Here is a 20,070-nt window from a genome sequence, read left to right as displayed (position 1 = left end):
TAGATTTAAATCCTGTCCACTGAAGGCACTGCTCTCAGTTTTTGAAATGGGCAGAAATTAGAGGATGAGTCCTGGTCAAGAGGGACAAGGCAGGGGCACCTGGGTGGCTCAGATGGTTGGGCACCTGCCTTTGGCTCAGGTTGTGATCCTGGGGTCCTGAGATGGAGCCCCACATGGGGCTCTCTGTTCAGCAGGGAGCCTGCTTCTCCCTCCCTCTCTGCCTGCCACTCCCCCTGCTTGTGCTCCCCCCCCCCCCCTGTCAAAAAAAAAAAACTTTAAAAAAAAAAAAAAACAAGAAGGGACAAGGTGGAAGGAAAGTTGTCTCCTACCTGCAAACACCTTGCTCTACTCTGTGGGCGGAGCTAGTGAAGAGAGAAGGAAAAGAACTAACCTGACCATCCAGTGTCCACTGGACGTGCACACAGTGGCCAGAAAGGAAGGAATCCTTCTTCCCATTTTCCCAGATAAGGAAATAGACAAGTAACTTACCAAGGTGGCACAGCTGGTGAGTGAGGGAATCAGCACTGAACCTGGGTCTGCATGAATCCAAAGCCTATGTTCTTCCCCTAAAAATAAAGCTCATTAAGTCAGAGTTTATTTGCTGTTTATACCAAAGAGTCCCCCTGAGACAGGGCACTCACTCCATCTTTTTCTCTTCAAGACCCTCTTCTCCATGTCTGAGGCCTCTTGAAAGCAACAGGTTGAGACAAAATGAGGAGAGAGCCCAGGGCAAAGTGAGTGTGGAAGAGAGCAGTGCTGTAGGCAAGAATTTCAGAGAGGAAAAGAGAAAAGTGTCTGGAGGGCTCTGATGGGGAAATCATTGTATGTAAATTTTAAGCAAAAGTGCTGGTGCTCTCAGGCAGACTTTTCAAGGAAAGCCTTTGCCTTGTCCTTGGGCTTGGAGAAAAGAAGGGAGTGGGGTTTTGCTTTCTGGTTTAAGGACGGGAGGCCAGGAAGAGAAAGGCGATCTGTTCCTCTGCCTGTCTTCTCCTTGGTGCTGTTCCTGTCGTAACCACTAGGGAGCAGTAGTGTTCCTTCCCTTCTCCTAGTCGGCTGGGGCCGGGAGGGGGTGCTACCCACGGATAGTCTTAGTCTCGCTGGGCTCTGAGGCAGCGCCCCTGGCCGGCTTTGCCTTGGCTTCGGCGGGCCAGCGTGACCCCACGCCCTAATTCCTCCTTGGTGAGGGGCAGATTGTCTCCTTCCTCGGGCCTCCTCCTTTCTTTGGTCCTTCCTTTACCCTTGCTCCTTTAGCTCCTGTAGTTCTCGGGTCTTAAGTCTCACTATGTTCTGCCTGCCTCGCGTGGTCTCACAGCCCACCTCCTCAGACGGTCATAACGTCCCATTCAAGCCTTTTGGCCCATCTGTCTCTCTCCCCATAGCTTTCTGGGTCCCACTGTCTGTGTTGGAGCCTCCGGGATCCCTCCTGTTCTAGGTACTGTGTGTCTGCCCCGAGAACAGGGAGCGCACATCAAGACGGAGGAATTTTTGTGCAGCTATTTACTGGGTGTCTTTCTGAGGAACAGGTCTGTGCAGTTCAGTGAGGACGGCTGTGGGGCAGCCGCTCCCCAGCTCAGCTTTGACAGTATCTCAGCCTTCTCTTCTCAGCCTGAGCAGCAGCCAGGAACAAGGCTCTGGAAAGAGGAAGAGGGCAACAGAAACAAACAAAAAAAAGAAAATCTCTTCTATTTCTCCATCACTTCGTCTTCCCTTTTCTCCGCTCCTCGCCCCAGGAGGGAAGGAAGCATTAGGGAGAGAAATGGAATGAAGGGGCAGCAGGGGAGCTCTGGAGACTGAGGGCCATTTTGGAGCTGGAAGATTCCTCTCAGGGGACGGCTACACCCTCAGAACTCTCCACCCTCCCTTGGCTCCAGGCCTGCCTCCTCCCATCCCCCTCGGTGGCAGCAGCCTTGTAATTTAAAGCTCTCTCTGTCGCCTCTAATGTGATCCTCTCGTTTTATTGACTCTCTCTGCCGTCTGTGGCGCCCCTTCACATCAATCTCCGCTCTAATCACACCGCCGCCACTGCCTGCTGTCTCCCCTAACCCCTCTCCTCCTGGGCCCCAGCCCTTGCTGCCACCTTTCCTTGGACTGTCCCTCCACTTCCACCCTCTGCCTGGCCTGCCCTCTTCGCCCCCTCCCTCCCCCAGAGGCAGGAATGCCAGGGCCCTTGAGGGGCACCTTCTCCCCTTCCCCGCCTCTTGGTTGTGCACCAAGGGAGAGGAGACGCCCTTAAGGACAGCCCGGACCTACAGGAGGAATGGCAGCAGTCTGAGGGTGGACAGGACGCTTGGCCCGGGGCTGGGGGGTAGGTGGAGGGTGGCTTGGTTCATCATCTGGTTTTGCACCATCTCCAGCGAGAGCTGCAGACAGTTCCAGGTAGGAAGCGCAAGGAGAGGGACACCAGCCCAGAGAGGGAAGGAAGAAAAGAGTGAGGAGGAGGGAAATGGAAGGAGGGGGAAAAAGGTGAAAAACTAATTGCTGCAGTTAAAGGTTTATAATAAATAGAGGGTGAGGGGGGAGAAATGCGGAGAAGTGGGGGGAGGAGTGGGGGGGGCGCACTGAGGCAGAGATAAATTTGCAATTGAAATTCTTTCCTGTAGAGGAGGAGGGGGGAGGTGGGGAAGAGATTTGCAATTTTAAACAGCTGCCGACCTCCCCTCCGCTGTCTGGGTCTCACCCACAAGCTAGCCCAAAGCTAAAACTCCTTTGGTTTCTAGCTAGCAATCAGCTGGGTCTTTTTCCAGGCCTGGGAAATAAAAGCTTTGGAGAAAGGATCTGGGGCTTAGGTCTTCCTAGTACCTCCTCTGAAGTTGGAGCTGGAGTTGGGAGGCAGGAGGAAGCCGCTGAACGATGGGATGTAGGCGCGGTGACCCCGCGGGCCGGAGCACCACCCAGGTCAGCCCTCCGTGGCAGGGCCCCGGAGAAGCCCCTCGGGCCCAACCTCAGTCCTTCTCACCAGGTGGGGCGGTGGAAGGGTGGCAAGCCCCCATTGTGGGGGGTGACAGTGGATTGTCAGACCCTCGTGAGCCAGCGCATCTACCCCCAAGGATTCTGCGGGGGGACACCTTTCTCAGACAGGGTCGGGCTTCTGCTTTCTGGGTATCTAGGATAACCCCTCCATCTAATTCCTTTACTTCCCTCTTGGTTTTCCAACGACCCCCCCCCTCCACCCCTCGCCCAGGTGCTGATTTGCATTTTCATTAGCATGCTGCTCCAGCCCCACGCGGAGCTCCTTAATGGCTCCGACTTCACGCCTGGCTAGCCCCCCAGGAGGAGGTGGGGGGGGTGGGAAAGGGGGCCTGCAGGCTAGGTGGGGCCAGACTGAAGACCAAGTCCTAATGGAAGAGTCTGAAGGTGAGGGTTAGAGGTGGCCCAGGGAAGGAGAGGCCACATCTCTTCCCGGCACTGGGCTGAGCTCGGAAGGTTAAGTTATTAGAGATTGGCTGATAGTAAAAACTGGAAAGGATGCAAGCCACTTAGGACATGGGGAGAAGTATGGGATGGTGATGTCTGGGGAATTGGTGAGTTGGGTGGGGGCAGGGAGGTGTGGTCATCAAGGTAAAAAGGTTGGGAGCAGCCTGGGAGGCCAGGTGCTTCTATTCAGCTGGACGGAGCCCGGGAATTCTGATTGCTAGGCGGTTGGAGGCGGTTTTGGTCTGTATTGGGTCTGAGAACCAACCAGGTAGTTGGAGGGGCCCATCTGGGCCCCACCGGTCCTTTTCTCATTTCACCTTCTTGAACCTGCGTGACAGTCAGCAGCTTGCTCAACCTCTCTGTAAAGTAAGGTGGTTGGTTGTTACATTAAATGAGATTATTGATGAAAGCATTTAGCACAGTACCAGGACTGTGGCAGATGGACCTGGATAGCTTCTAATAATAATATTACTGTTACTTTTTTTTTTTTTTTTTAATCTCTTTGGGGAGGAGGAGGTTAATCACATTGCAGCTGTTATCTTCCAACTGGCCAGGGAAGCCTCTGCCTATTCCGCGTGCAGTGACTAGCGGTGGATGATCTGGAGGGCACCTGCAGGCCAGTGAAAGTTCACTGTGGCCTCCCTTGCCAGAGGACCTTGACTTAGGGCAACTACCCCTTCAGTGAGTGGAAAATCTGAGGGTCTTTCCTAGAGTTCATTCATTCAACACATAATGTATTGACTACACGTGGCAGGCATGTTTCATGGTGCTAATGATAGAGTAATAAATAACACAAGAGTTCTTGCTCTCCTGGCATTGACCTTCTAGAATTCTAGGCAGAAATATGTAAACCAGGAAATAGGAGGTAGTGGTAAAGCTCTGAAGAAAATAACCCCCAGGGCCTGGTAGCCTCTGTAGGGAGGGAAGGCCTGTTGGAAGGGGTGACAGGTAAGCAGAGACCTGAATGAGCAGGAGCCACTAAACAGAGGTCTAGGCTGTTTACCTTAGGCAAGGCCCTAAGGTGGGAATGAACTTGACATGTTTGAGGAACGGAGAGGCCAGTGGACCGCTGCTAGCCAGCCAGGCGGGGTGGAGGATTTGAAGATGTGTCAGAAGTGGGTAGGCATTAGATGAGATAGATGCTTTTGTAAATCAGGGACAGAGTTTGGATCTTATTCACAGTGCAGTGAGAAATCATGGACAGGTTCTAGGCAGAAATAGAGTTTACGTTTTAAAAGCTGCTTCTTTGTAGTACAACTTTTTTTTTTTTTTTGAAAGATTTTATTTATTTATGTGAGAGAGAGGGAACACAAGTAGGGGAACTGGGAGAGAGAGAAGCAGGCTTCCTGCCAAGCAGGGAACCTGATGTGGGGTTCGATCCCAGGACCCTGGGATCATGACCTGATCTGAAGGCAGCCGCTTAATGACTGAGCCACCCACGTGCCCCTACAATTTACATTTTTTTTTTTTAAAGATTTTTATTTATTTGTTTGACGGAGAGAGAGCACAAGTAGGCATACAGGCAAGCAAAGAGCCAGATGCGGGGCTTGATCCCAGGACCCTGGGATAATGACCTAAGCCGAAGGCGGAGGCCTTAACCCACTGAGCCACCCAGGTGCCCCTACAATTTACATTTTAAAAGATGCTTCTTTATGATAACTGAAATGTGCTTTAAAACAATATGGGAAAAGGGGAAATGAGTGAGGATATGGATGGAACAAGACCAACCATGTGTTGGTGGCTTTTGAAGCTGAGTGATGAGAACAAAAGGGTTCCTGTACTTTTATATAGGTCTGGCAGTTTTCTTTTAAGATTTTATTTATTTAGGGGCACCTGGGTGACTCAGTGGGTTAAAGCCTCTGCCTTTGGTTCAGATCATGATGCCAGGGTCCTGGGATCAAGCCCCGCATCGGGCTCTCTGCTCAGCGGGGAGCCTGCTTCCTTTCCTCTCTCTCTGCCTGCCTCTCTGCCTACTTGTGATCTCTGTCTGTCAAATAAATAAATAAAATCTTGGGGCACCTGGGTGGCTCAGTGGGTTAAGCCACTGCCTTCGGCTCAGGTCATGATCTCAGGGTCTTGGGATCGAGTCCCGCATCAGGCTCTCTGCTCAGCAGGGAGCCTGCTTCCCTTCCTCTCTCTCTGCCTGCCTCTCCATCTACTTGTGATTTCTCTCTGTCAAATAAATAAATAAAATCTTTAAAAATAAATAAATAAATAAATAAATAAATAAAATCTTTAAAAAAATTTTTATTTATTTGACTCAGAAACAGAGATCACAAGCAGGCAGAGAGGCCGGCGTTGGGGGGGGGGGGGAGCAGGCTCCCTGCCGAGTAGAGAGCCCAATGCGGGGCTCGATCCCAGGACCCTGAGATTGTGACCTTAGCCACCCAGGCACCCCTTCTTTTATTTTTTTAAAGATTTTATTTATTTATTTGAGAGAGAGCACACGCGTGAGAGAGAGAAAGCGTGAAGGGGGGGAAGTTCAGAGGGAGAGGCAGACTCCCTGCTGAGCCAGGAGCCTGATGATGCTGGGACTTGATACCTGGATTCCACCATCATGACCTGAGCCAAAGGCAGGTGCTTAACCCACTGAGCCACCCAGGCACCTTGGCATTTTTCATAATTGAGAATTAAATGAAAGATCTTTCCTGCTGCTGGATGGAAGGAGACTGGGCTGTAGGGGCAGTAGTGGAAGTGGAGGCCACTATGTGAAGTCTGTTGCCCTGGTTCAGGAAGGGCAGTGGCTTGGGCCACGATGGTGCTAGTGGAGAGGACGCTGGTGGAGGGACAGGACAGGTGTCTGAGAGGTTGCTCTCCAGTTGCATATGAGTGGGAGCAAGAGGAACCTTATAGGTTTTTACTGATTTTTTTAAAAATTTATTTATTTGATAGCACAAATAGGGGGAGGCAGGCAGAGAGAGAGGGAGAAGCAGGCTCCCCGAGGCAGGGAGCCCGATGTGGGACTCGATCCCAGAACCCTGGGATCATGACCTGAGCTGAAGGCAGAGGCTTAAGCCACTGTGCCATCCAGTTGCCCTTGGTTTTTATTGATTTTTTTAAAGATTTTATTCATTTGATAGAGACAGACAGATTGAGAGAACGAGTGGGAGGAAGGGCAGAGGAAGAAGTGGACTCCCCCCTGGGATCACGACCCGAGCCGAAGGTAGACGCTCAACCTCCCAAGCCACCCAGGTGCCTGCCCGCTTTTTAGCTTTTTTGCCTAAGCAACCAGCTCAATGGAGGTACCAATTTTTGAGAGAGGAAAGATGGGAGGACCAAATTCAGGGGAGAAATACAGAGTTCTGATTTTGAACACGGTAGGTTTGAAGACTTAGCACTAAGGCGAAGCTTCACGTTGGCAGACGGTACCTGAGTCTGTGCTCAGGAAAGAAGTTAGTGGAGCTGGAGTATCTGGAGGGTCGACTACCTAGCTGAGTGTCTCCTGCCACCTCACGGCCCCGCTCTCTCTCCACGTTCCCCCTGCAGGGTACTGGCTGTCACGCTGAGATGAACCCCCAGCACTCCTCCGTCAGCAATGGCTACCCTTAACGCACCCTCTACCGCCGGCGCCACCCCCACCCCTGGGCACCATGCCTCGTCCCCGCCTCCGGACACCTCCTTCCCCAGCACCCCCGCTGACCCTGTCACCAAAGATCCCCCTGCTGCCCCCCTCCAGCTCTGAGAGCATGAGGCCCTCAGAGCCGGGGGGACAGGCCCTGGAGCCGGGCTGTGGCCTCGTCCCACCAAAGGAGACTGGGGAGCCCCGAGAAGAGCCTGGCTGTGGTGGCTTCTCACCAAAGGACCTAGGAGTTCAAGAAGACAAGGAGCAGGAGGAGGAAGGAGGTGGGCTCCCACCCGTGGACCTAAGCAACCATTTGTTCTTCATAGCTGGTGGTGAGGCCTACCTCGCAGCCAAGCTGTCCCTGACAGGTGGCAGTGAACTGTTACCAAAGGGCTTCCCTTGGGGTGAGGTGGGAATCAAAGAAGAGCCCAGCCTGCCCCTCCTTGCCCACTCGACCCCTGCACTCCTCACTGCCCTTCATATCCAACATGGCTTTGACCCAATCCAAGGCTTTAGCTCTTCTGACCAAATTCTGTCCCGTGATACCTCAGCGCCATCTCCGGCCACCTGTGAGGGAAGGGATGGAGCCTTCTGGAGCTACCAGCTGGCTCCAAACCCACCCGGAGATCCCAAAGATGGCCCTATGGAGAGCAGGGGAGGAGACCACAGGGCACTCTTCTGGCTCTGCCTCCTGTGCCGCCTGGGTTTCAGTAGGCCCCAGGCTTTTGTGGGTCACACACAGTCTCATGGGGTGAAGCTCACCCCTGCTCAACACTTGGGCCTGCCCAGTAACGCAGCTGTGCTCCAGGTGGGAGAGGAGGGCTGCACGGCCCTCCTAAGCTTTCTGGAACCAAAACCACCTACTCAGCCCCCTCTAGAAGGCCCCCCCAACAACAGCAGCACAGTGAGCACAGAGGCAAACGGACCCCCGCCCGAGGATGGCCCCACTGAGGCCAAAGCCCAGGCACCTGTCCTGCCTGCTGACGAAGTCATGGCCCTCAGCCCTCCCTCCCCGCCCGCAACCCCCGCCACCTGGGACCCCAGCCCAGCCGAAGCCAAAGAATCACAGATGGCAGCAGGTGAGGCAGGGCCAGATTGGCTCTCCGAGGGGCAAGAAGAGGACGGAGGGCTCTGCCCCCCACTCAACCAAAGCTCACCCGCCTCCAAGGAGGGGGGCACTCTCCCTGCCCTCATCGGCTCCCCTGAAGACTCCAGCGACCCACCGCAGCCCTACCGCCTGGCTGACGACTATACCCCGGCCCCCGCAGCCTTCCAGGGCCTCAGCCTGTCCAGCCACATGTCTCTGTTACACTCTCGCAACTCCTGCAAGACGCTCAAGTGTCCCAAGTGCAACTGGCACTACAAGTACCAGCAGACCCTGGATGTGCACATGCGGGAGAAGCACCCTGAAAGCAACAGCCACTGCAGCTACTGCAGCGCGGGCGGCGCGCACCCCCGCCTGGCCCGGGGCGAGAGCTACAACTGCGGCTACAAGCCCTACCGCTGCGACGTGTGCAACTACTCCACCACCACCAAGGGCAACCTCAGCATCCACATGCAGTCGGATAAGCACCTGGCCAACCTTCAGGGCTTCCAGGCGGGCCCAGGGGGCCAGGGCAGCCCCCCAGAGGCGGCGCTCCCTGCTGTTGCCGGGGACAAGGAGCCCAAGACCAAATCTTCCTGGCAGTGCAAGGTGTGCAGCTATGAGACCAACATCTCCCGCAACCTGCGCATCCACATGACCTCTGAGAAACACATGCAGAATGTGCTGCTGCTGCACCAGGGGCTGCCGCTGGGCCTGCCGCCTGGGCTGGTGGGGCCAGGCCCCCCGCCACCGCCAGGAGCCGCCCCCACCCCCCCCCCTGAACTCTTCCAGTACTTCGGGCCACAGGCCCTGGGGCAGCCTCAGGCTCCCTTGCCCGGCTCTGGGCTGAGGCCAGACAAGCCCCTGGAAGCCCAGCTGATTCTCAACGGCTTCCACCACCTTGGAGCGTCTGCTCGCAAGTTCCCCACACCTGGTAAGTAGCCTGGGTTCTGCACCCGGTTCCCCTCCTCCCTTCCCCGGGCCCAAACTCCAGGCCCTATGTGCTCCCAAGGGCCAGAACCCCCCAATCCCCCTCCCCCGGTAACCCCAGCTCCCTCTGCACTGCCCTCATTTGCCCACCCACCCCTTTCCTTCCTTGGGCCACTCATTTGTCTCTGTCCCCCAGCCCCTGGCAGCCTCTCCCCGGATACCCCCCTGCCTCCAAGTCAGCTCCTGGGCCCCTTGTCCGATGGCCTGCCCACCTCACCGCCCCCCGACGACAGCCCGGCCCTGAAGGTGTTCCGCTGCCTGGTGTGCCAGGCCTTCAGCACGGACAGCCTGGAGCTGCTGCTCTACCACTGCAGCGTGGGCCGGAGCCTCCCGGAGGCTGAGTGGAAGGAGGTGGCCGGGGACACCCACCGCTGCAAACTCTGCTGCTACGGCACCCAGCTGAAGGCCAACTTCCAACTCCACCTCAAGACTGACAAACATGCGCAGAAGTACCAGCTGGCCGCCCACCTAAGGGAGGGTGGTGGGGCCGTGGGCTCCCCTGCCCCAGTGCCCCTGGGAGACGGGGCTCCCTATGGCTCCGTGCCCCCGCTGCACCTGCGCTGCAACATCTGTGACTTCGAGTCCAACAGCAAGGAGAAGATGCAGCTGCACGCCCGGGCTGCAGCCCATGAGGAAAACAGCCAGATCTATAAGGTGAGGGAGGCAGGAAGGGCCTGGCCTTGGAGGGGCCTGGCACAGAGCCCCTGGGACAGAGGAGAGGAGAGGGGCACGGGGATGGACCAGGGAGACACCCACGAGTGGGAGAGTGAGGGGAAAACCTGGAGCGGGCAAGATTGGATAAAATGGCAAGTATGTACCAGGCTCATCGACTTTTTGGAGATGATTATGGAGAGGAGACCAAAGGATGATGGACACAGACAAAGTGAACCCAGTACTTTATTCAACTTTTCTGGTGCTTGGGACTAGAGAGGTGGGGTCTCTGTCTGCTTAGGCCATCTTGTCAGCAGTTCAAGGGGATGGAAGCAGACTCCATCCCCCTACCAGGAGGGAGTCCAGGATTGGGAGGAGGAAGAGGAGGAGATGGGGGAGGAAGAGCAATCCTATCCAGGTGGCCAGAGGAGGGCAGAGGGAGTGTGCAGGGTGGGGGTGCTTCTGCTCAGGCTCCCTTGAGGGAGGCAGAGGGGCCCCTGAGATCGAGAGGGGCCTGTCCCTTGGGGCCTGAGCACCCTCTTTCCATGCTTCCAGTTTCTGCTGGAGATGGAAGGGGCAGCAGCCGGGCCCGAGCTGGGGCTGTTCCGCTGCCTGCTGTGTGCATGGGAGACGCCGTCCCGCCTGGCTGTGCTACAGCACCTGCGTGCACCGGCCCACCGCGACGCCCAGGCCCAGCGGCGCCTGCAGCTGCTGCAAGGTGGCCCCACGGCCGAGGATGGGCTCTCAGCGCTGCAGAGCATCCTGAGCTTCAGCCATGGGCAGCTGCGGACTCCCGGTGAGGAAGCGGGTGCTGGGGCTTGGGAAAAGGCAACACCCGTGAGGAGAAATGGGTCTGTGGACAGTCGAGAGCATGAGAAAGGAGCCCCCATGAAGGCGTGATGAAACCGGGTGTGGGGAACAGTGGGGCGGCCCGGGGGAGACTCTTGGGAGGGAGGAGACAGAGGAGGACAGCGGCTTTGCTGGGTGGTGAGCAGAGAACGGGAGGGGAGGGGAAGGGAGGAGAGGAAGAGTCACCTGGCAATTGCGAATGGTAAGCGGGGTTCCAGCAACACTAGCTAGGTGTTGGGGGTAGCAGGCGCTGGTCAGGAAGGAGAGAGGAGGTAGAAGAACAGAATGGAATCCGCTTCATGCTGGGCAAGAGATGGGAGCTGTGGTCCTGGCCCTAAGGCAGCAGGGAGCAGAAGCCCTTGTCCGGCTCCCCAACCTCTTCCTGTCTCCTAGGAGGTCTTCAGCCCGAAGGCTGGGCTTAGGGTCCCCCTTAGGCAGCTGAGGTTGTACCAACAGAGATCAGGAACAGCCAGCCAGGCACCACTGATCCAGAGGGTGCAGGAGAAGAGCCTGTCAGAGGTGGGCACGGGCATCCGGGCTTGCAGGGGCCGGCGGCGGGCGAGGGTGAGGGTGCGGGCAGCAGGAACCAGGAACAGGCCGCATTGACTGGTGCTAATTGAATTGCCAATATGCTGGCTGGAGTTAAGTGCCGGAGGGGCCCAGATCAATAGCTAATGATCCTGGCGCAGGGCTGAACGGAGTTAAGGAACTTTAACACTTTAATTAGGCTGCCACCGAAAATAAATTCCTACACATCTGTCAATTCTTACTTGAGTGGTAATCTCCTCTCCCAGATAGACCTGCTGCCTCTCTGCTCACTGCACCTGCTTCCATTTCAGGCCTCACCTTCCTTCTTCGGTGCCCCTCCCTTTATGGTTCTGGGCTCCCTGCTTCCAGGACCAGTCAAGACAGGGAGCCAAGTTGGGCCCCATCTCTGCTGCCTATGGCCAGACTTGCTTCCTCATCCTGAAATGACGAGGGCTGGGCTCATAGAGAGGATCTCTTATGCCCTCCTAGCTCTAATCCCATCATTTCTCCGTCATCCTGTATTTCTTTTTGGCAGCTTTTTGTCCTCTCTGGCCTGGTGGCTCATCCATCCATCTTCTCCTCCTGGCTGCTTGTCCTGCTTCCTCTGCCCTGTGTCTTCCCTTTCCTGATGCTTCACTCTTTTATTAAGCCGACTCTCCCCTCCTCCTACACAGGCAAGCTTCCTGTCACCCCCTTAGCTGAGCCGCCCACCCCTGAAAAAGATGCTCAGAACAAAACAGAACAATTGGGTGAGTTGCTCAACTGGTCCCTTTTCCCTCTATCCCTGCCCCATTTCCCGCCCCGCTCCCCGCCCTGTTCCTCATACATTCTGAGATGCAGAGGGGATATGGCAGTAATCTAGATGCACAGCAAGGCCTCCTGGGCACAGGGAGCCAAACTGATGCAAGAAAGGACTCACCGGAGGGAAAGGAAGAGGGGGAGCCCCAAAAGGCTCAAAACTGGCCATCCCGCTAATCTGGGGTCAGCCCTGCTGGGCCTTCTCTCCCTGTATTGAGTACAGCAGCTTTGTATTTTCCTGCCTTCCCCCCTTTCCCCAGAGCCTACCCTCTACTCTGGAAGCTCTCTGCTACAAATCAGGTCATCTTAAGGGTCAGGGTTGGCAGGGTGGGGTGGGGATGGGCATCTGGAAAGGAAGAGGGAGGGCTGTCAGAGTCTCTTTAATCTCCTCTCTTTTTCAAAGCTTCTGAAGAGGCAGAGAGCAAGACTGGCCCTCCAGGAGACAATGCCAACCAGACCACGGTCAGAACTGGGGTAACCGGGAAAAGCTGGGGTCAGGGGTCTGGTGTTACTGTGATCTGTTCATATTCTAAAGCCTAAAATTCTCCTTGGTAGAGCTTTACACACAGATTTCAGATTTAAAGGTAGATGGAATTTTGTCAGGCTTGTGACTTATCTGAGAACGCCACACTGAGAAACGCCACCTAGGGCCAGTCAGGTGTTCAGCACCACAGAGGGGCTGGAGGACAGAGGGAGAAGACAAGGGTGGGCAGGACTTGAGAGAGATGGGGAGACAGAAGCTGTGTGGAGGTAGGAAAGGCTGAAAGCAGGAGGACAGAGGGGGTAAGACACAAGTGAAGAAATGAAAAGAGAAAGCCCAAACCATAAGACTAGCTGCTGCCCAGCTCTCTCTTCCTGTCATGACCAGAAAGACACAATGGTCATCTCCTGCAGAAGGCCCTGAGCCTGCAGGGAAGCATCTGGGCACCCCCTTCCTGAGGGTTGAGGCCCCAGCCCAGATGACTGACCTAGATAGCAAACTCCACAGCTCTCTAAGTCTGGCCTCAGGGCTTGGCCTGGGGTAGGCAGGACCTGGGTGGTTTAGCTCTGTGGCTGCGAAGTGGTATTGTGAGGGGACTCCCAGCCTGGGTCCCACGGCACCGCGCTGCCCCTCAGCTCGCACCATTACTGCATTTTCACAGATGACAATGCTGGCTGGGCCTGCCTCCTCGCTCCTGTTCCCTCCTGCAGACCCAATGCAGATGTCTGCTGCTAGGGCCGAGGACTTTAACATGAGCATCTGGATGCCCTTCCTTTCTGGCCATTCCCTCCCCCAGTATGTGGGAGTATGTGGACTTGGACCAGTGGCACCAGCCGGCAGGAGAGGTTGTGAGCCGAGCTGGGCAGATCTGCGGCAGGCTGGAGGTTAGGCAGTTAGGTGACTAAGGCTGTGGCAGGGCCTTCCCTTGGCCCCGCCCCTCAGGAGGTGTGGGCGGGAATGCCCCAGCAGAGCCAGGCCAGAATTTTCCTGGGCCGCTGGGGGAGCTGTGGTGTTTGTTTACATTAAGAAGGGAAAAAGGAAAAGAGTGGGAGCCGCTAAGCCGCTGGGAGAATGAGCCAGCTTCTGAGCAGACAGGTAGGCAGGACCCCTCTACAGAAGACACTCAGGTTAGGGACCTCGGAGGCGCAGAGTGGGCGGGGATGAAGGAGCAGCCTCTGGTTCCAGATGTGCAGAGGGCCGGGGAGCCATTCCCCAGAGATGACGCTGACAGGGTGGGGGTGGGTAAGAAATTCGGGGGAGCAGGTACAGGGCCATACTGTTCGCTGGAGAAGTGAGCAAGGCAGAATAGATGGGAAAGACAGAGGCCAGAATGGAGAGACCCGGACAAAGAAGGAAGGCAAGAGCAAGTCTAGCCCAGGCCTTTGTCCCAATCTAAGGGAAATGAGGGAGGAGCCAGCTTCTTGCCTCTGGCTGGATCCCCATGATGCCTTGAAGCCTTCATTTGGGGCTCACTCCTCCTAAATTGGACGTGAGGGATCTTGCTGTGTTCAGGCACACGGGGTGGGGTGATAGTGGCCCCCCCAATTCCCTGATGCCTCCTCCCTTGGCACCCCCTCCCCCCGCTGTGTGTCCCCAGGTGTTCTGCTGTCCGTACTGCAGCTTCCTGAGCCCAGAGCCCGACCAGGTGAGGGCTCACACACTCTCCCAGCATGCAGTGCAGCCCAAGTACAGGTGCCCGCTATGCCAGGAGCAGCTGGTGGGCCGGCCTGCCCTGCACTTCCACCTTAGCCACCTTCACAATGTGGTGCCCGAGTGCGTGGAGAAGCTGCTGCTTGTGGTGAGTACTGGCTGGGCAAGGACCTGACCTGAGGGGAAGAAAAGGCAGGGGTGTCCAGGCAAGTGTGTATTTGTGTGTGTGTGGTGGGGAGGGTAGTGGTGAGGAAGCAGCATTTCACAGGTTTGGGGTGGTTTTACAGTTGGGGAGCACTTAGCAGAGTTTGTCTGGCTGTCTCTGCTTGCCGGTGAGGGAGCTCAGCGTTTCCTTCATTTCCATGAAATCCTGACAAGAGCTGTTCAGCAGCACGCTCTTGCTGCGGCATTGGAGAGGCAGCAGCCTAGGCCCTCTCCTCTGGGGAAGGGCAGAAGGTAGGGGGAGCGAGTCCAGGAGGAGCCCTGAGCTGGGGCTGGGCACAGGTGTGGGCGCAGGTGCAGAGCAGGGCAGCAGGAGTAGCGGGGTGGGGGAGGCGTGGGTCAGTCACTGGGCTTTCTTCTGTTACAGGCCACAACTGTAGAGATGACCTTTATGACCAAAGTGCTGCCTGGGCCTGCTCTCTGCCCGCTGGGGGATGCCCCAGAGCCCCATGCTCTTGGGCCAGAGGCTGCACCCACCAGAGAACAGGATGCAGGTAAGAATGGGGACAGCAAGCCTGTCAAGGTGGCAGGAAAGGGGACCTGGGCTCCACAGACCAGGAGGGTCTGAAGTCAACCGAGGCAAGGATCGGTTGCCCTAGACATTGAGTAGCCCGTGGGGTCTGACCTTAGACCAAGTTCCTTACTTATGGCCCCTTCTCTCTCCCTCAGAAGACCCTCACCTGACCCCTGAAGCCAGTCCTGATCTTCTTCCTGAGCCTCCCCCGCCCTCAGCTGAGGGCCCAGACAAGCCCCGAGGAAGCCCTGATCGATCCCCTTCTCCAGCCCCATCTCCAGCCCCTCGGACGGAGGCCCCAGTGGAAGAAATGGCCCCTCCACCCACCATGGCTGAGGAGGAAGAGGGGAGTGTCGGGGAGCCACGCCCCACAGAGCCCCCTCCAGCTGACTCTCGCCACCCTCTGACCTATCGGAAGACCACCAACTTTGCCCTGGACAAGTTTCTTGACCCTGCCCGGCCCTATAAGTGCACTGTGTGTAAGGAATCCTTCACACAGAAGAATATCCTCCTGGTCCATTACAACTCTGTCTCCCACCTGCACAAGATGAAGAAGGCTGCCATTGACCCATCCGGCCCTGCCCGAGGAGAGGCGGGCGCCGCGCCTCCCACTGCTGCTGCCACAGACAAGCCCTTCAAGTGCACGGTCTGCCGGGTCTCCTACAACCAGAGCTCCACCCTGGAGATCCATATGCGCTCCGTTCTACACCAGACTCGCTCTCGGGGGACCAAGGCTGATGCCAAGGTGGAGGGGCCAGAGCGAGGTCAGGAAGAGCCCAAAGAGGGCGAGACCGAGGGGGATGTGGGCACTGAAAAGAAGGGCCCTGACCCTGGTAGCTTCATATCTGGGTTGCCCTTCCTGTCACCTCCCCCACCTGCCTTGGACCTGCACCGATTCCCAGCCCCACTCTTCACCCCGCCAGTCTTGCCCCCATTCCCTCTGGTGCCCGAATCACTGCTGAAGCTCCAGCAGCAACAGCTGCTCCTGCCCTTCTACCTCCATGACCTCAAGGTGGGGCCCAAGCTGGCACTGGCGGGGCCTGCACCCCTGCTATCCCTGCCAGCTGCCACTCCTCCTCCCCCGCCCCCCAAGGCTGAGCTGGCTGACCGGGAGTGGGAGCGGCCCCCCGTGGCAGAAGAGGGGAGTGAGACAAGGCCCACCTCACCCCCCAACTCAACGCCCAGCGAAGCAGCCCGCACTGCAGCCAAAGCCCTTCTAGAAAACTTCGGCTTTGAGCTGGTGATCCAGTACAACGAAGGCAAGCAGGCTGTGCCCCCTCCCCCAACCCCACCCCCACCAGAGGCCCTGGGGGGTGGGGACAAACTGGCCTGTGGGGCCTGTGGGAAACTCTTCTCCAATATGCTCATCCTCAAGACACACGAGGAGCACGTCCACCGCCGATTCCTGCCCTTTGAGGCCCTGAGCCGTTATGCTGCTCAGTTTCGAAAGAGCTATGACAGCCTGTATCCACCGCCTGCAGAGCCCCCCAAACCTCCTGATGGGTCCCTGGATTCACCAGCTCCCCCACTGGGCCCTCCCTTCCTGGTCCCGGAGCCTGAGGCTGGGGGGACCCAACCCTCTGAGGAGCGGAGCCGGGCAGGACGTTGGCCCCCAGAGGAGGAAGAGAGCTCCAGAGGGAATCTGCCTCCCCTAGTGCCTGCAGGCCGTAGGTTTTCCAGAACCAAGTTCACAGAGTTCCAGACTCAGGCTCTGCAGTCTTTCTTTGAGACCAGTGCCTACCCCAAGGACGGAGAGGTGGAACGGCTTGCAAGTCTCCTGGGCCTGGCTAGCCGTGTGGTGGTAGTGTGGTTCCAGAATGCCCGCCAGAAAGCACGCAAAAATGCCATCGAGGGTGGGCCTGTGACAACCGGAGGTGGCAACGGGGGAGCCTCTGGCTGCAGACGCTGCCATGCCACCTTCTCAAGTGTTTTTGAGCTGGTGCGGCACCTCAAGAAATGCTATGACGACCAGTCCCCTGAAGAGGAGGAGGAAGAGGCAGAGCGAGGGGAAGAGGAGGAAGAGGTAGAGGAGGAGGAAGCAGAGGAGGAACAGAACATGGAACCCCCCACAGGGCCCGAGGGTCCCTCACCAGAGCCCCCGGACCGGGAAGAGCTGAGTCAAGCAGAGGCAACAAAGCCAGGAGGCAAAGAACCTGAAGGGAATGCCCCTCCCTCACCTTCCCCGGCCCACACCTGTGACCAGTGCACCATGTCCTTCCCCAGCCAAGACCTCCTCGCCAGTCACCGGCGGCTGCACTTCTTGCCATCCCTGCAGCCTAGCACGGCCCCGAACCTCCTAGATCTGCCCTTGCTGGTGCTCGGGGAGCGGAGCCCCCTGGTGGCCGGCACTCTGCCCACGCCAGGGCCCCCGCTCAAACGGAAGCATGAGGAGGGCAGCCTGTCCCCGACAGGCAGTGAGGTGGGCGGGGGAGGGGAGAGCGATCCCCCCAGGGACAAGCGCCTGCGCACCACCATCCTGCCGGAGCAGCTAGAAATCCTGTACCGCTGGTACATGCAAGACTCCAACCCAACTCGCAAGATGCTCGACTGCATCTCCGAGGAGGTGGGACTCAAAAAGCGAGTGGTGCAGGTCTGGTTCCAGAACACCAGGGCCCGGGAGAGGAAAGGCCAGTTTCGAAGCACCCCTGGGGCAGTGCCCAACCCAGCAGTCAAGCCCATCACGTCTACCCCCGCAGCATTTCCCAAGTTCAACCTCTTATTGGGCAAGGTAGACGACGGGACTGGGAGGGAGGCCTCAAAGCGGGAAGCACCTGCTTTTCCCTACCCCCCGGTTACCCCTGCCGCCGGGCCCCTGCCTCTTCTGCCACCGGGGAAAGAGGCCACCACCCCAACACCAGAGCCACCGCTTCCCCTCCCACCTCCCCCTCCACCCAGTGAGGAAGAGGGTGCCGATGAACCTGCTAAAGCTTCTCCAGAAAGCGAGGCTTGCAGTCCGTCTGCAGGCGATCTCAGCGATTCATCTGCTTCCAGTCTGGCCGAACCGGAGTCCCCTGGGGCTGGAGGAAGCAGTGGAGGAGCAGGAGGGGGGTCTGGGGTTCCAGATGGAATGGGGCAACGGCGCTACAGGACCCAGATGAGCAGCCTGCAGTTGAAGATCATGAAAGCCTGCTACGAGGCCTACCGCACCCCGACCATGCAGGAGTGTGAGGTGCTGGGGGAGGAGATTGGGCTGCCCAAGAGAGTCATCCAGGTCTGGTTCCAGAATGCTCGTGCCAAGGAAAAGAAGGCCAAACTGCAGGGGGCAGCAGCTGGCGGGGCTGGGGGCAGCAGTGAGGGCCCCCTGGGAGCCCAGCGCACCGACTGTCCCTACTGTGATGTCAAGTATGATTTCTATGTCTCCTGCCGAGGCCATCTCTTCTCACGCCAGCACCTCGCCAAACTCAAAGAGGCCGTCCGAGCCCAGCTGAAAAGTGAAAGCAAGTGCTACGACTTGGCCCCAGCACCTGAGGCACCCCCGGCTCCCAAGGCCACACCTGCCACCACATCTGCCTCTCTGCCCCTTGGGGCTGCCCCGGCCCTGCCTCGCCTGGCCCCAGTCCTCTTGTCCGGCCCAGCTCTGGCCCAGTCCCCGCTGGGAAGCTTAGCTCCTTTCAGTTCAGGTGAGTGGGCAGTTGGGAGGGGTTGGACTGCAGAGAGCACCCCTCTCTAGTGAAGGTCTTTTTTTCCTCCTTGACTCTTCCCATTTCCAGCCTCCTGTGGCCTTCCTTAGTTTCAGGCTCTTTGTGGAGAGAAGGGCGGGAAGGGTGTGTGGCAGCTAGGTGGCGGGAGTGGGCAAGGGTGTGGCTGGAGGTGGCCTACAGAAGGAAGGATGACGGACCAGGAGGTGGCTAATCACTCCTTTCATCTTCCTAGGCCCTGCAGCCTCCTCTGGCCTCCTCGGCCTCGCCACTTCAGTCCTGCCTGCCACCACAGTGGTCCAGACTGCTGGCCCAGGCTGCCCCTTACCTCAGAGACCTGTGCCAGAGCAAACTAACAGCTCCACAGCAGGCATCACTGACCCTGCCCCAGGCCCCCCTACTGAGCCCTCTGGGGACAGAGTCTCTGGTGAACGAAAGCCAATGGCAGCCCCCACCAACTCCTCCACTGACGCCCTCAAGAACCTCAAAGCACTGAAGGCTACTGTCCCAGCCCTCTTGGGGGGCCAATTCCTGCCCTTCCCATTGCCCCCCGCTGGGGGGGCAACACCACCAGCTGTCTTTGGCCCCCAGTTGCAGGGGGCCTACTTCCAACAGCTCTATGGCATGAAGAAGGGGCTATTTCCCATGAACCCTGTGATACCTCAGACCCTCATCGGACTGCTCCCCAATGCCCTTCTCCAGCCACCACCCCAGCCCCCCGAGCCCACAGCCACAGCGCCTCCAAAGCCTCCTGAACTGGCTGCTGCAGGGGAGGGGGAGGCCGGGGAGGCCGAGGAGCTGCTGTCGGCCAGTACCGGCATCTCCACCGTGGATGTGACCCACCGTTATCTGTGCCGCCAGTGCAAGATGGCATTCGATGGGGAGGCCCCAGCCACTGCTCACCAGAGATCCTTCTGCTTCTTTGGGCGGGGCTCTGGGGGTTCTGTGCCCCCCCCACTGCGGGTGCCCATCTGCACCTACCACTGCCTCGCATGTGAGGTGCTGCTGAGTGGGCACGAAGCCCTGGCCTCCCACTTGCGCTCCTCGGCCCATAGGCGCAAGGCGGCCCCGCCCCCAGGGGGCCCAGCCATCACCATCACCAACGCCGCCACTGCCGCCACGGCTGCTGTGGCTTTTGCCAAAGAGGAAGCAAGATTACCTCACACGGACTCCAACCCAAAAACTACTACTACCTCTACACTTCTAGCTTTATAAACAGATAAACCAAGATGGGGGAGAGGGGAAGGCCTCAGGGCCCCCTCCCTTGCCCCAAGGGGTGTTTGGTGGGAGCTCAAATCCCCCACACCCAACCCTTGGCTCTGCCCGCCTCCTGGGAATCTTTCAATTCCCACCCTCAGTGGGCTTCACACACCCCACCTCCAGCAGAGTCCTGCCTCCTCCCCCTGCCCAAGCCCCCAGACACACACTGATCCTCTGCGGCTCCTTGCCCCACGTCTTCATAGACACATGCTCATTTGTCATCCTGATGGTCTGCTCATCTCTGCCCTGCCCACCACACACGAGATCTATCCTAGAATCCATCTTCCTACAACCTTATCCTCACTGGATTCACCACCCCCAACACAGTCAACCCCTGCAAATACACACACGTATGTCAGCCCATGCTGTTCCACTGACTGAGAAAACACCAAAAAAAAAAAAAAAAAAAAAAAAAAAAAAAAAAAAAAA

The 20,070-nt window shown here is 57.6% G+C and overlaps 1 protein-coding gene across 1 annotated transcript; it reads left to right on the top strand.

Annotated features, from left to right (window-relative positions):
* Positions 1–2,312: 2,312 nt before the first annotated feature.
* On the top strand, positions 2,313–20,064 carry ZFHX2 (zinc finger homeobox 2). Its single transcript, XM_059372909.1, is given in 11 exon segments — positions 2,313–2,376; positions 6,901–7,081; positions 7,083–8,994; positions 9,187–9,704; positions 10,257–10,497; positions 11,753–11,827; positions 12,280–12,338; positions 13,955–14,155; positions 14,597–14,723; positions 14,899–18,363; positions 18,617–20,064. Coding segments are annotated over 10 exon segments (7,710 nt in total). The 5' UTR covers positions 2,313–2,376; positions 6,901–6,949; the 3' UTR covers positions 19,597–20,064.
* Positions 20,065–20,070: the final 6 nt, after the last annotated feature.

This window comes from Mustela nigripes, chromosome 13 (assembly GCF_022355385.1).
Source record: "Mustela nigripes isolate SB6536 chromosome 13, MUSNIG.SB6536, whole genome shotgun sequence".
Classification (NCBI taxonomy): domain Eukaryota; kingdom Metazoa; phylum Chordata; class Mammalia; order Carnivora; family Mustelidae; genus Mustela; species Mustela nigripes.
This window is presented reverse-complemented; position numbering and strand designations above follow the sequence as displayed.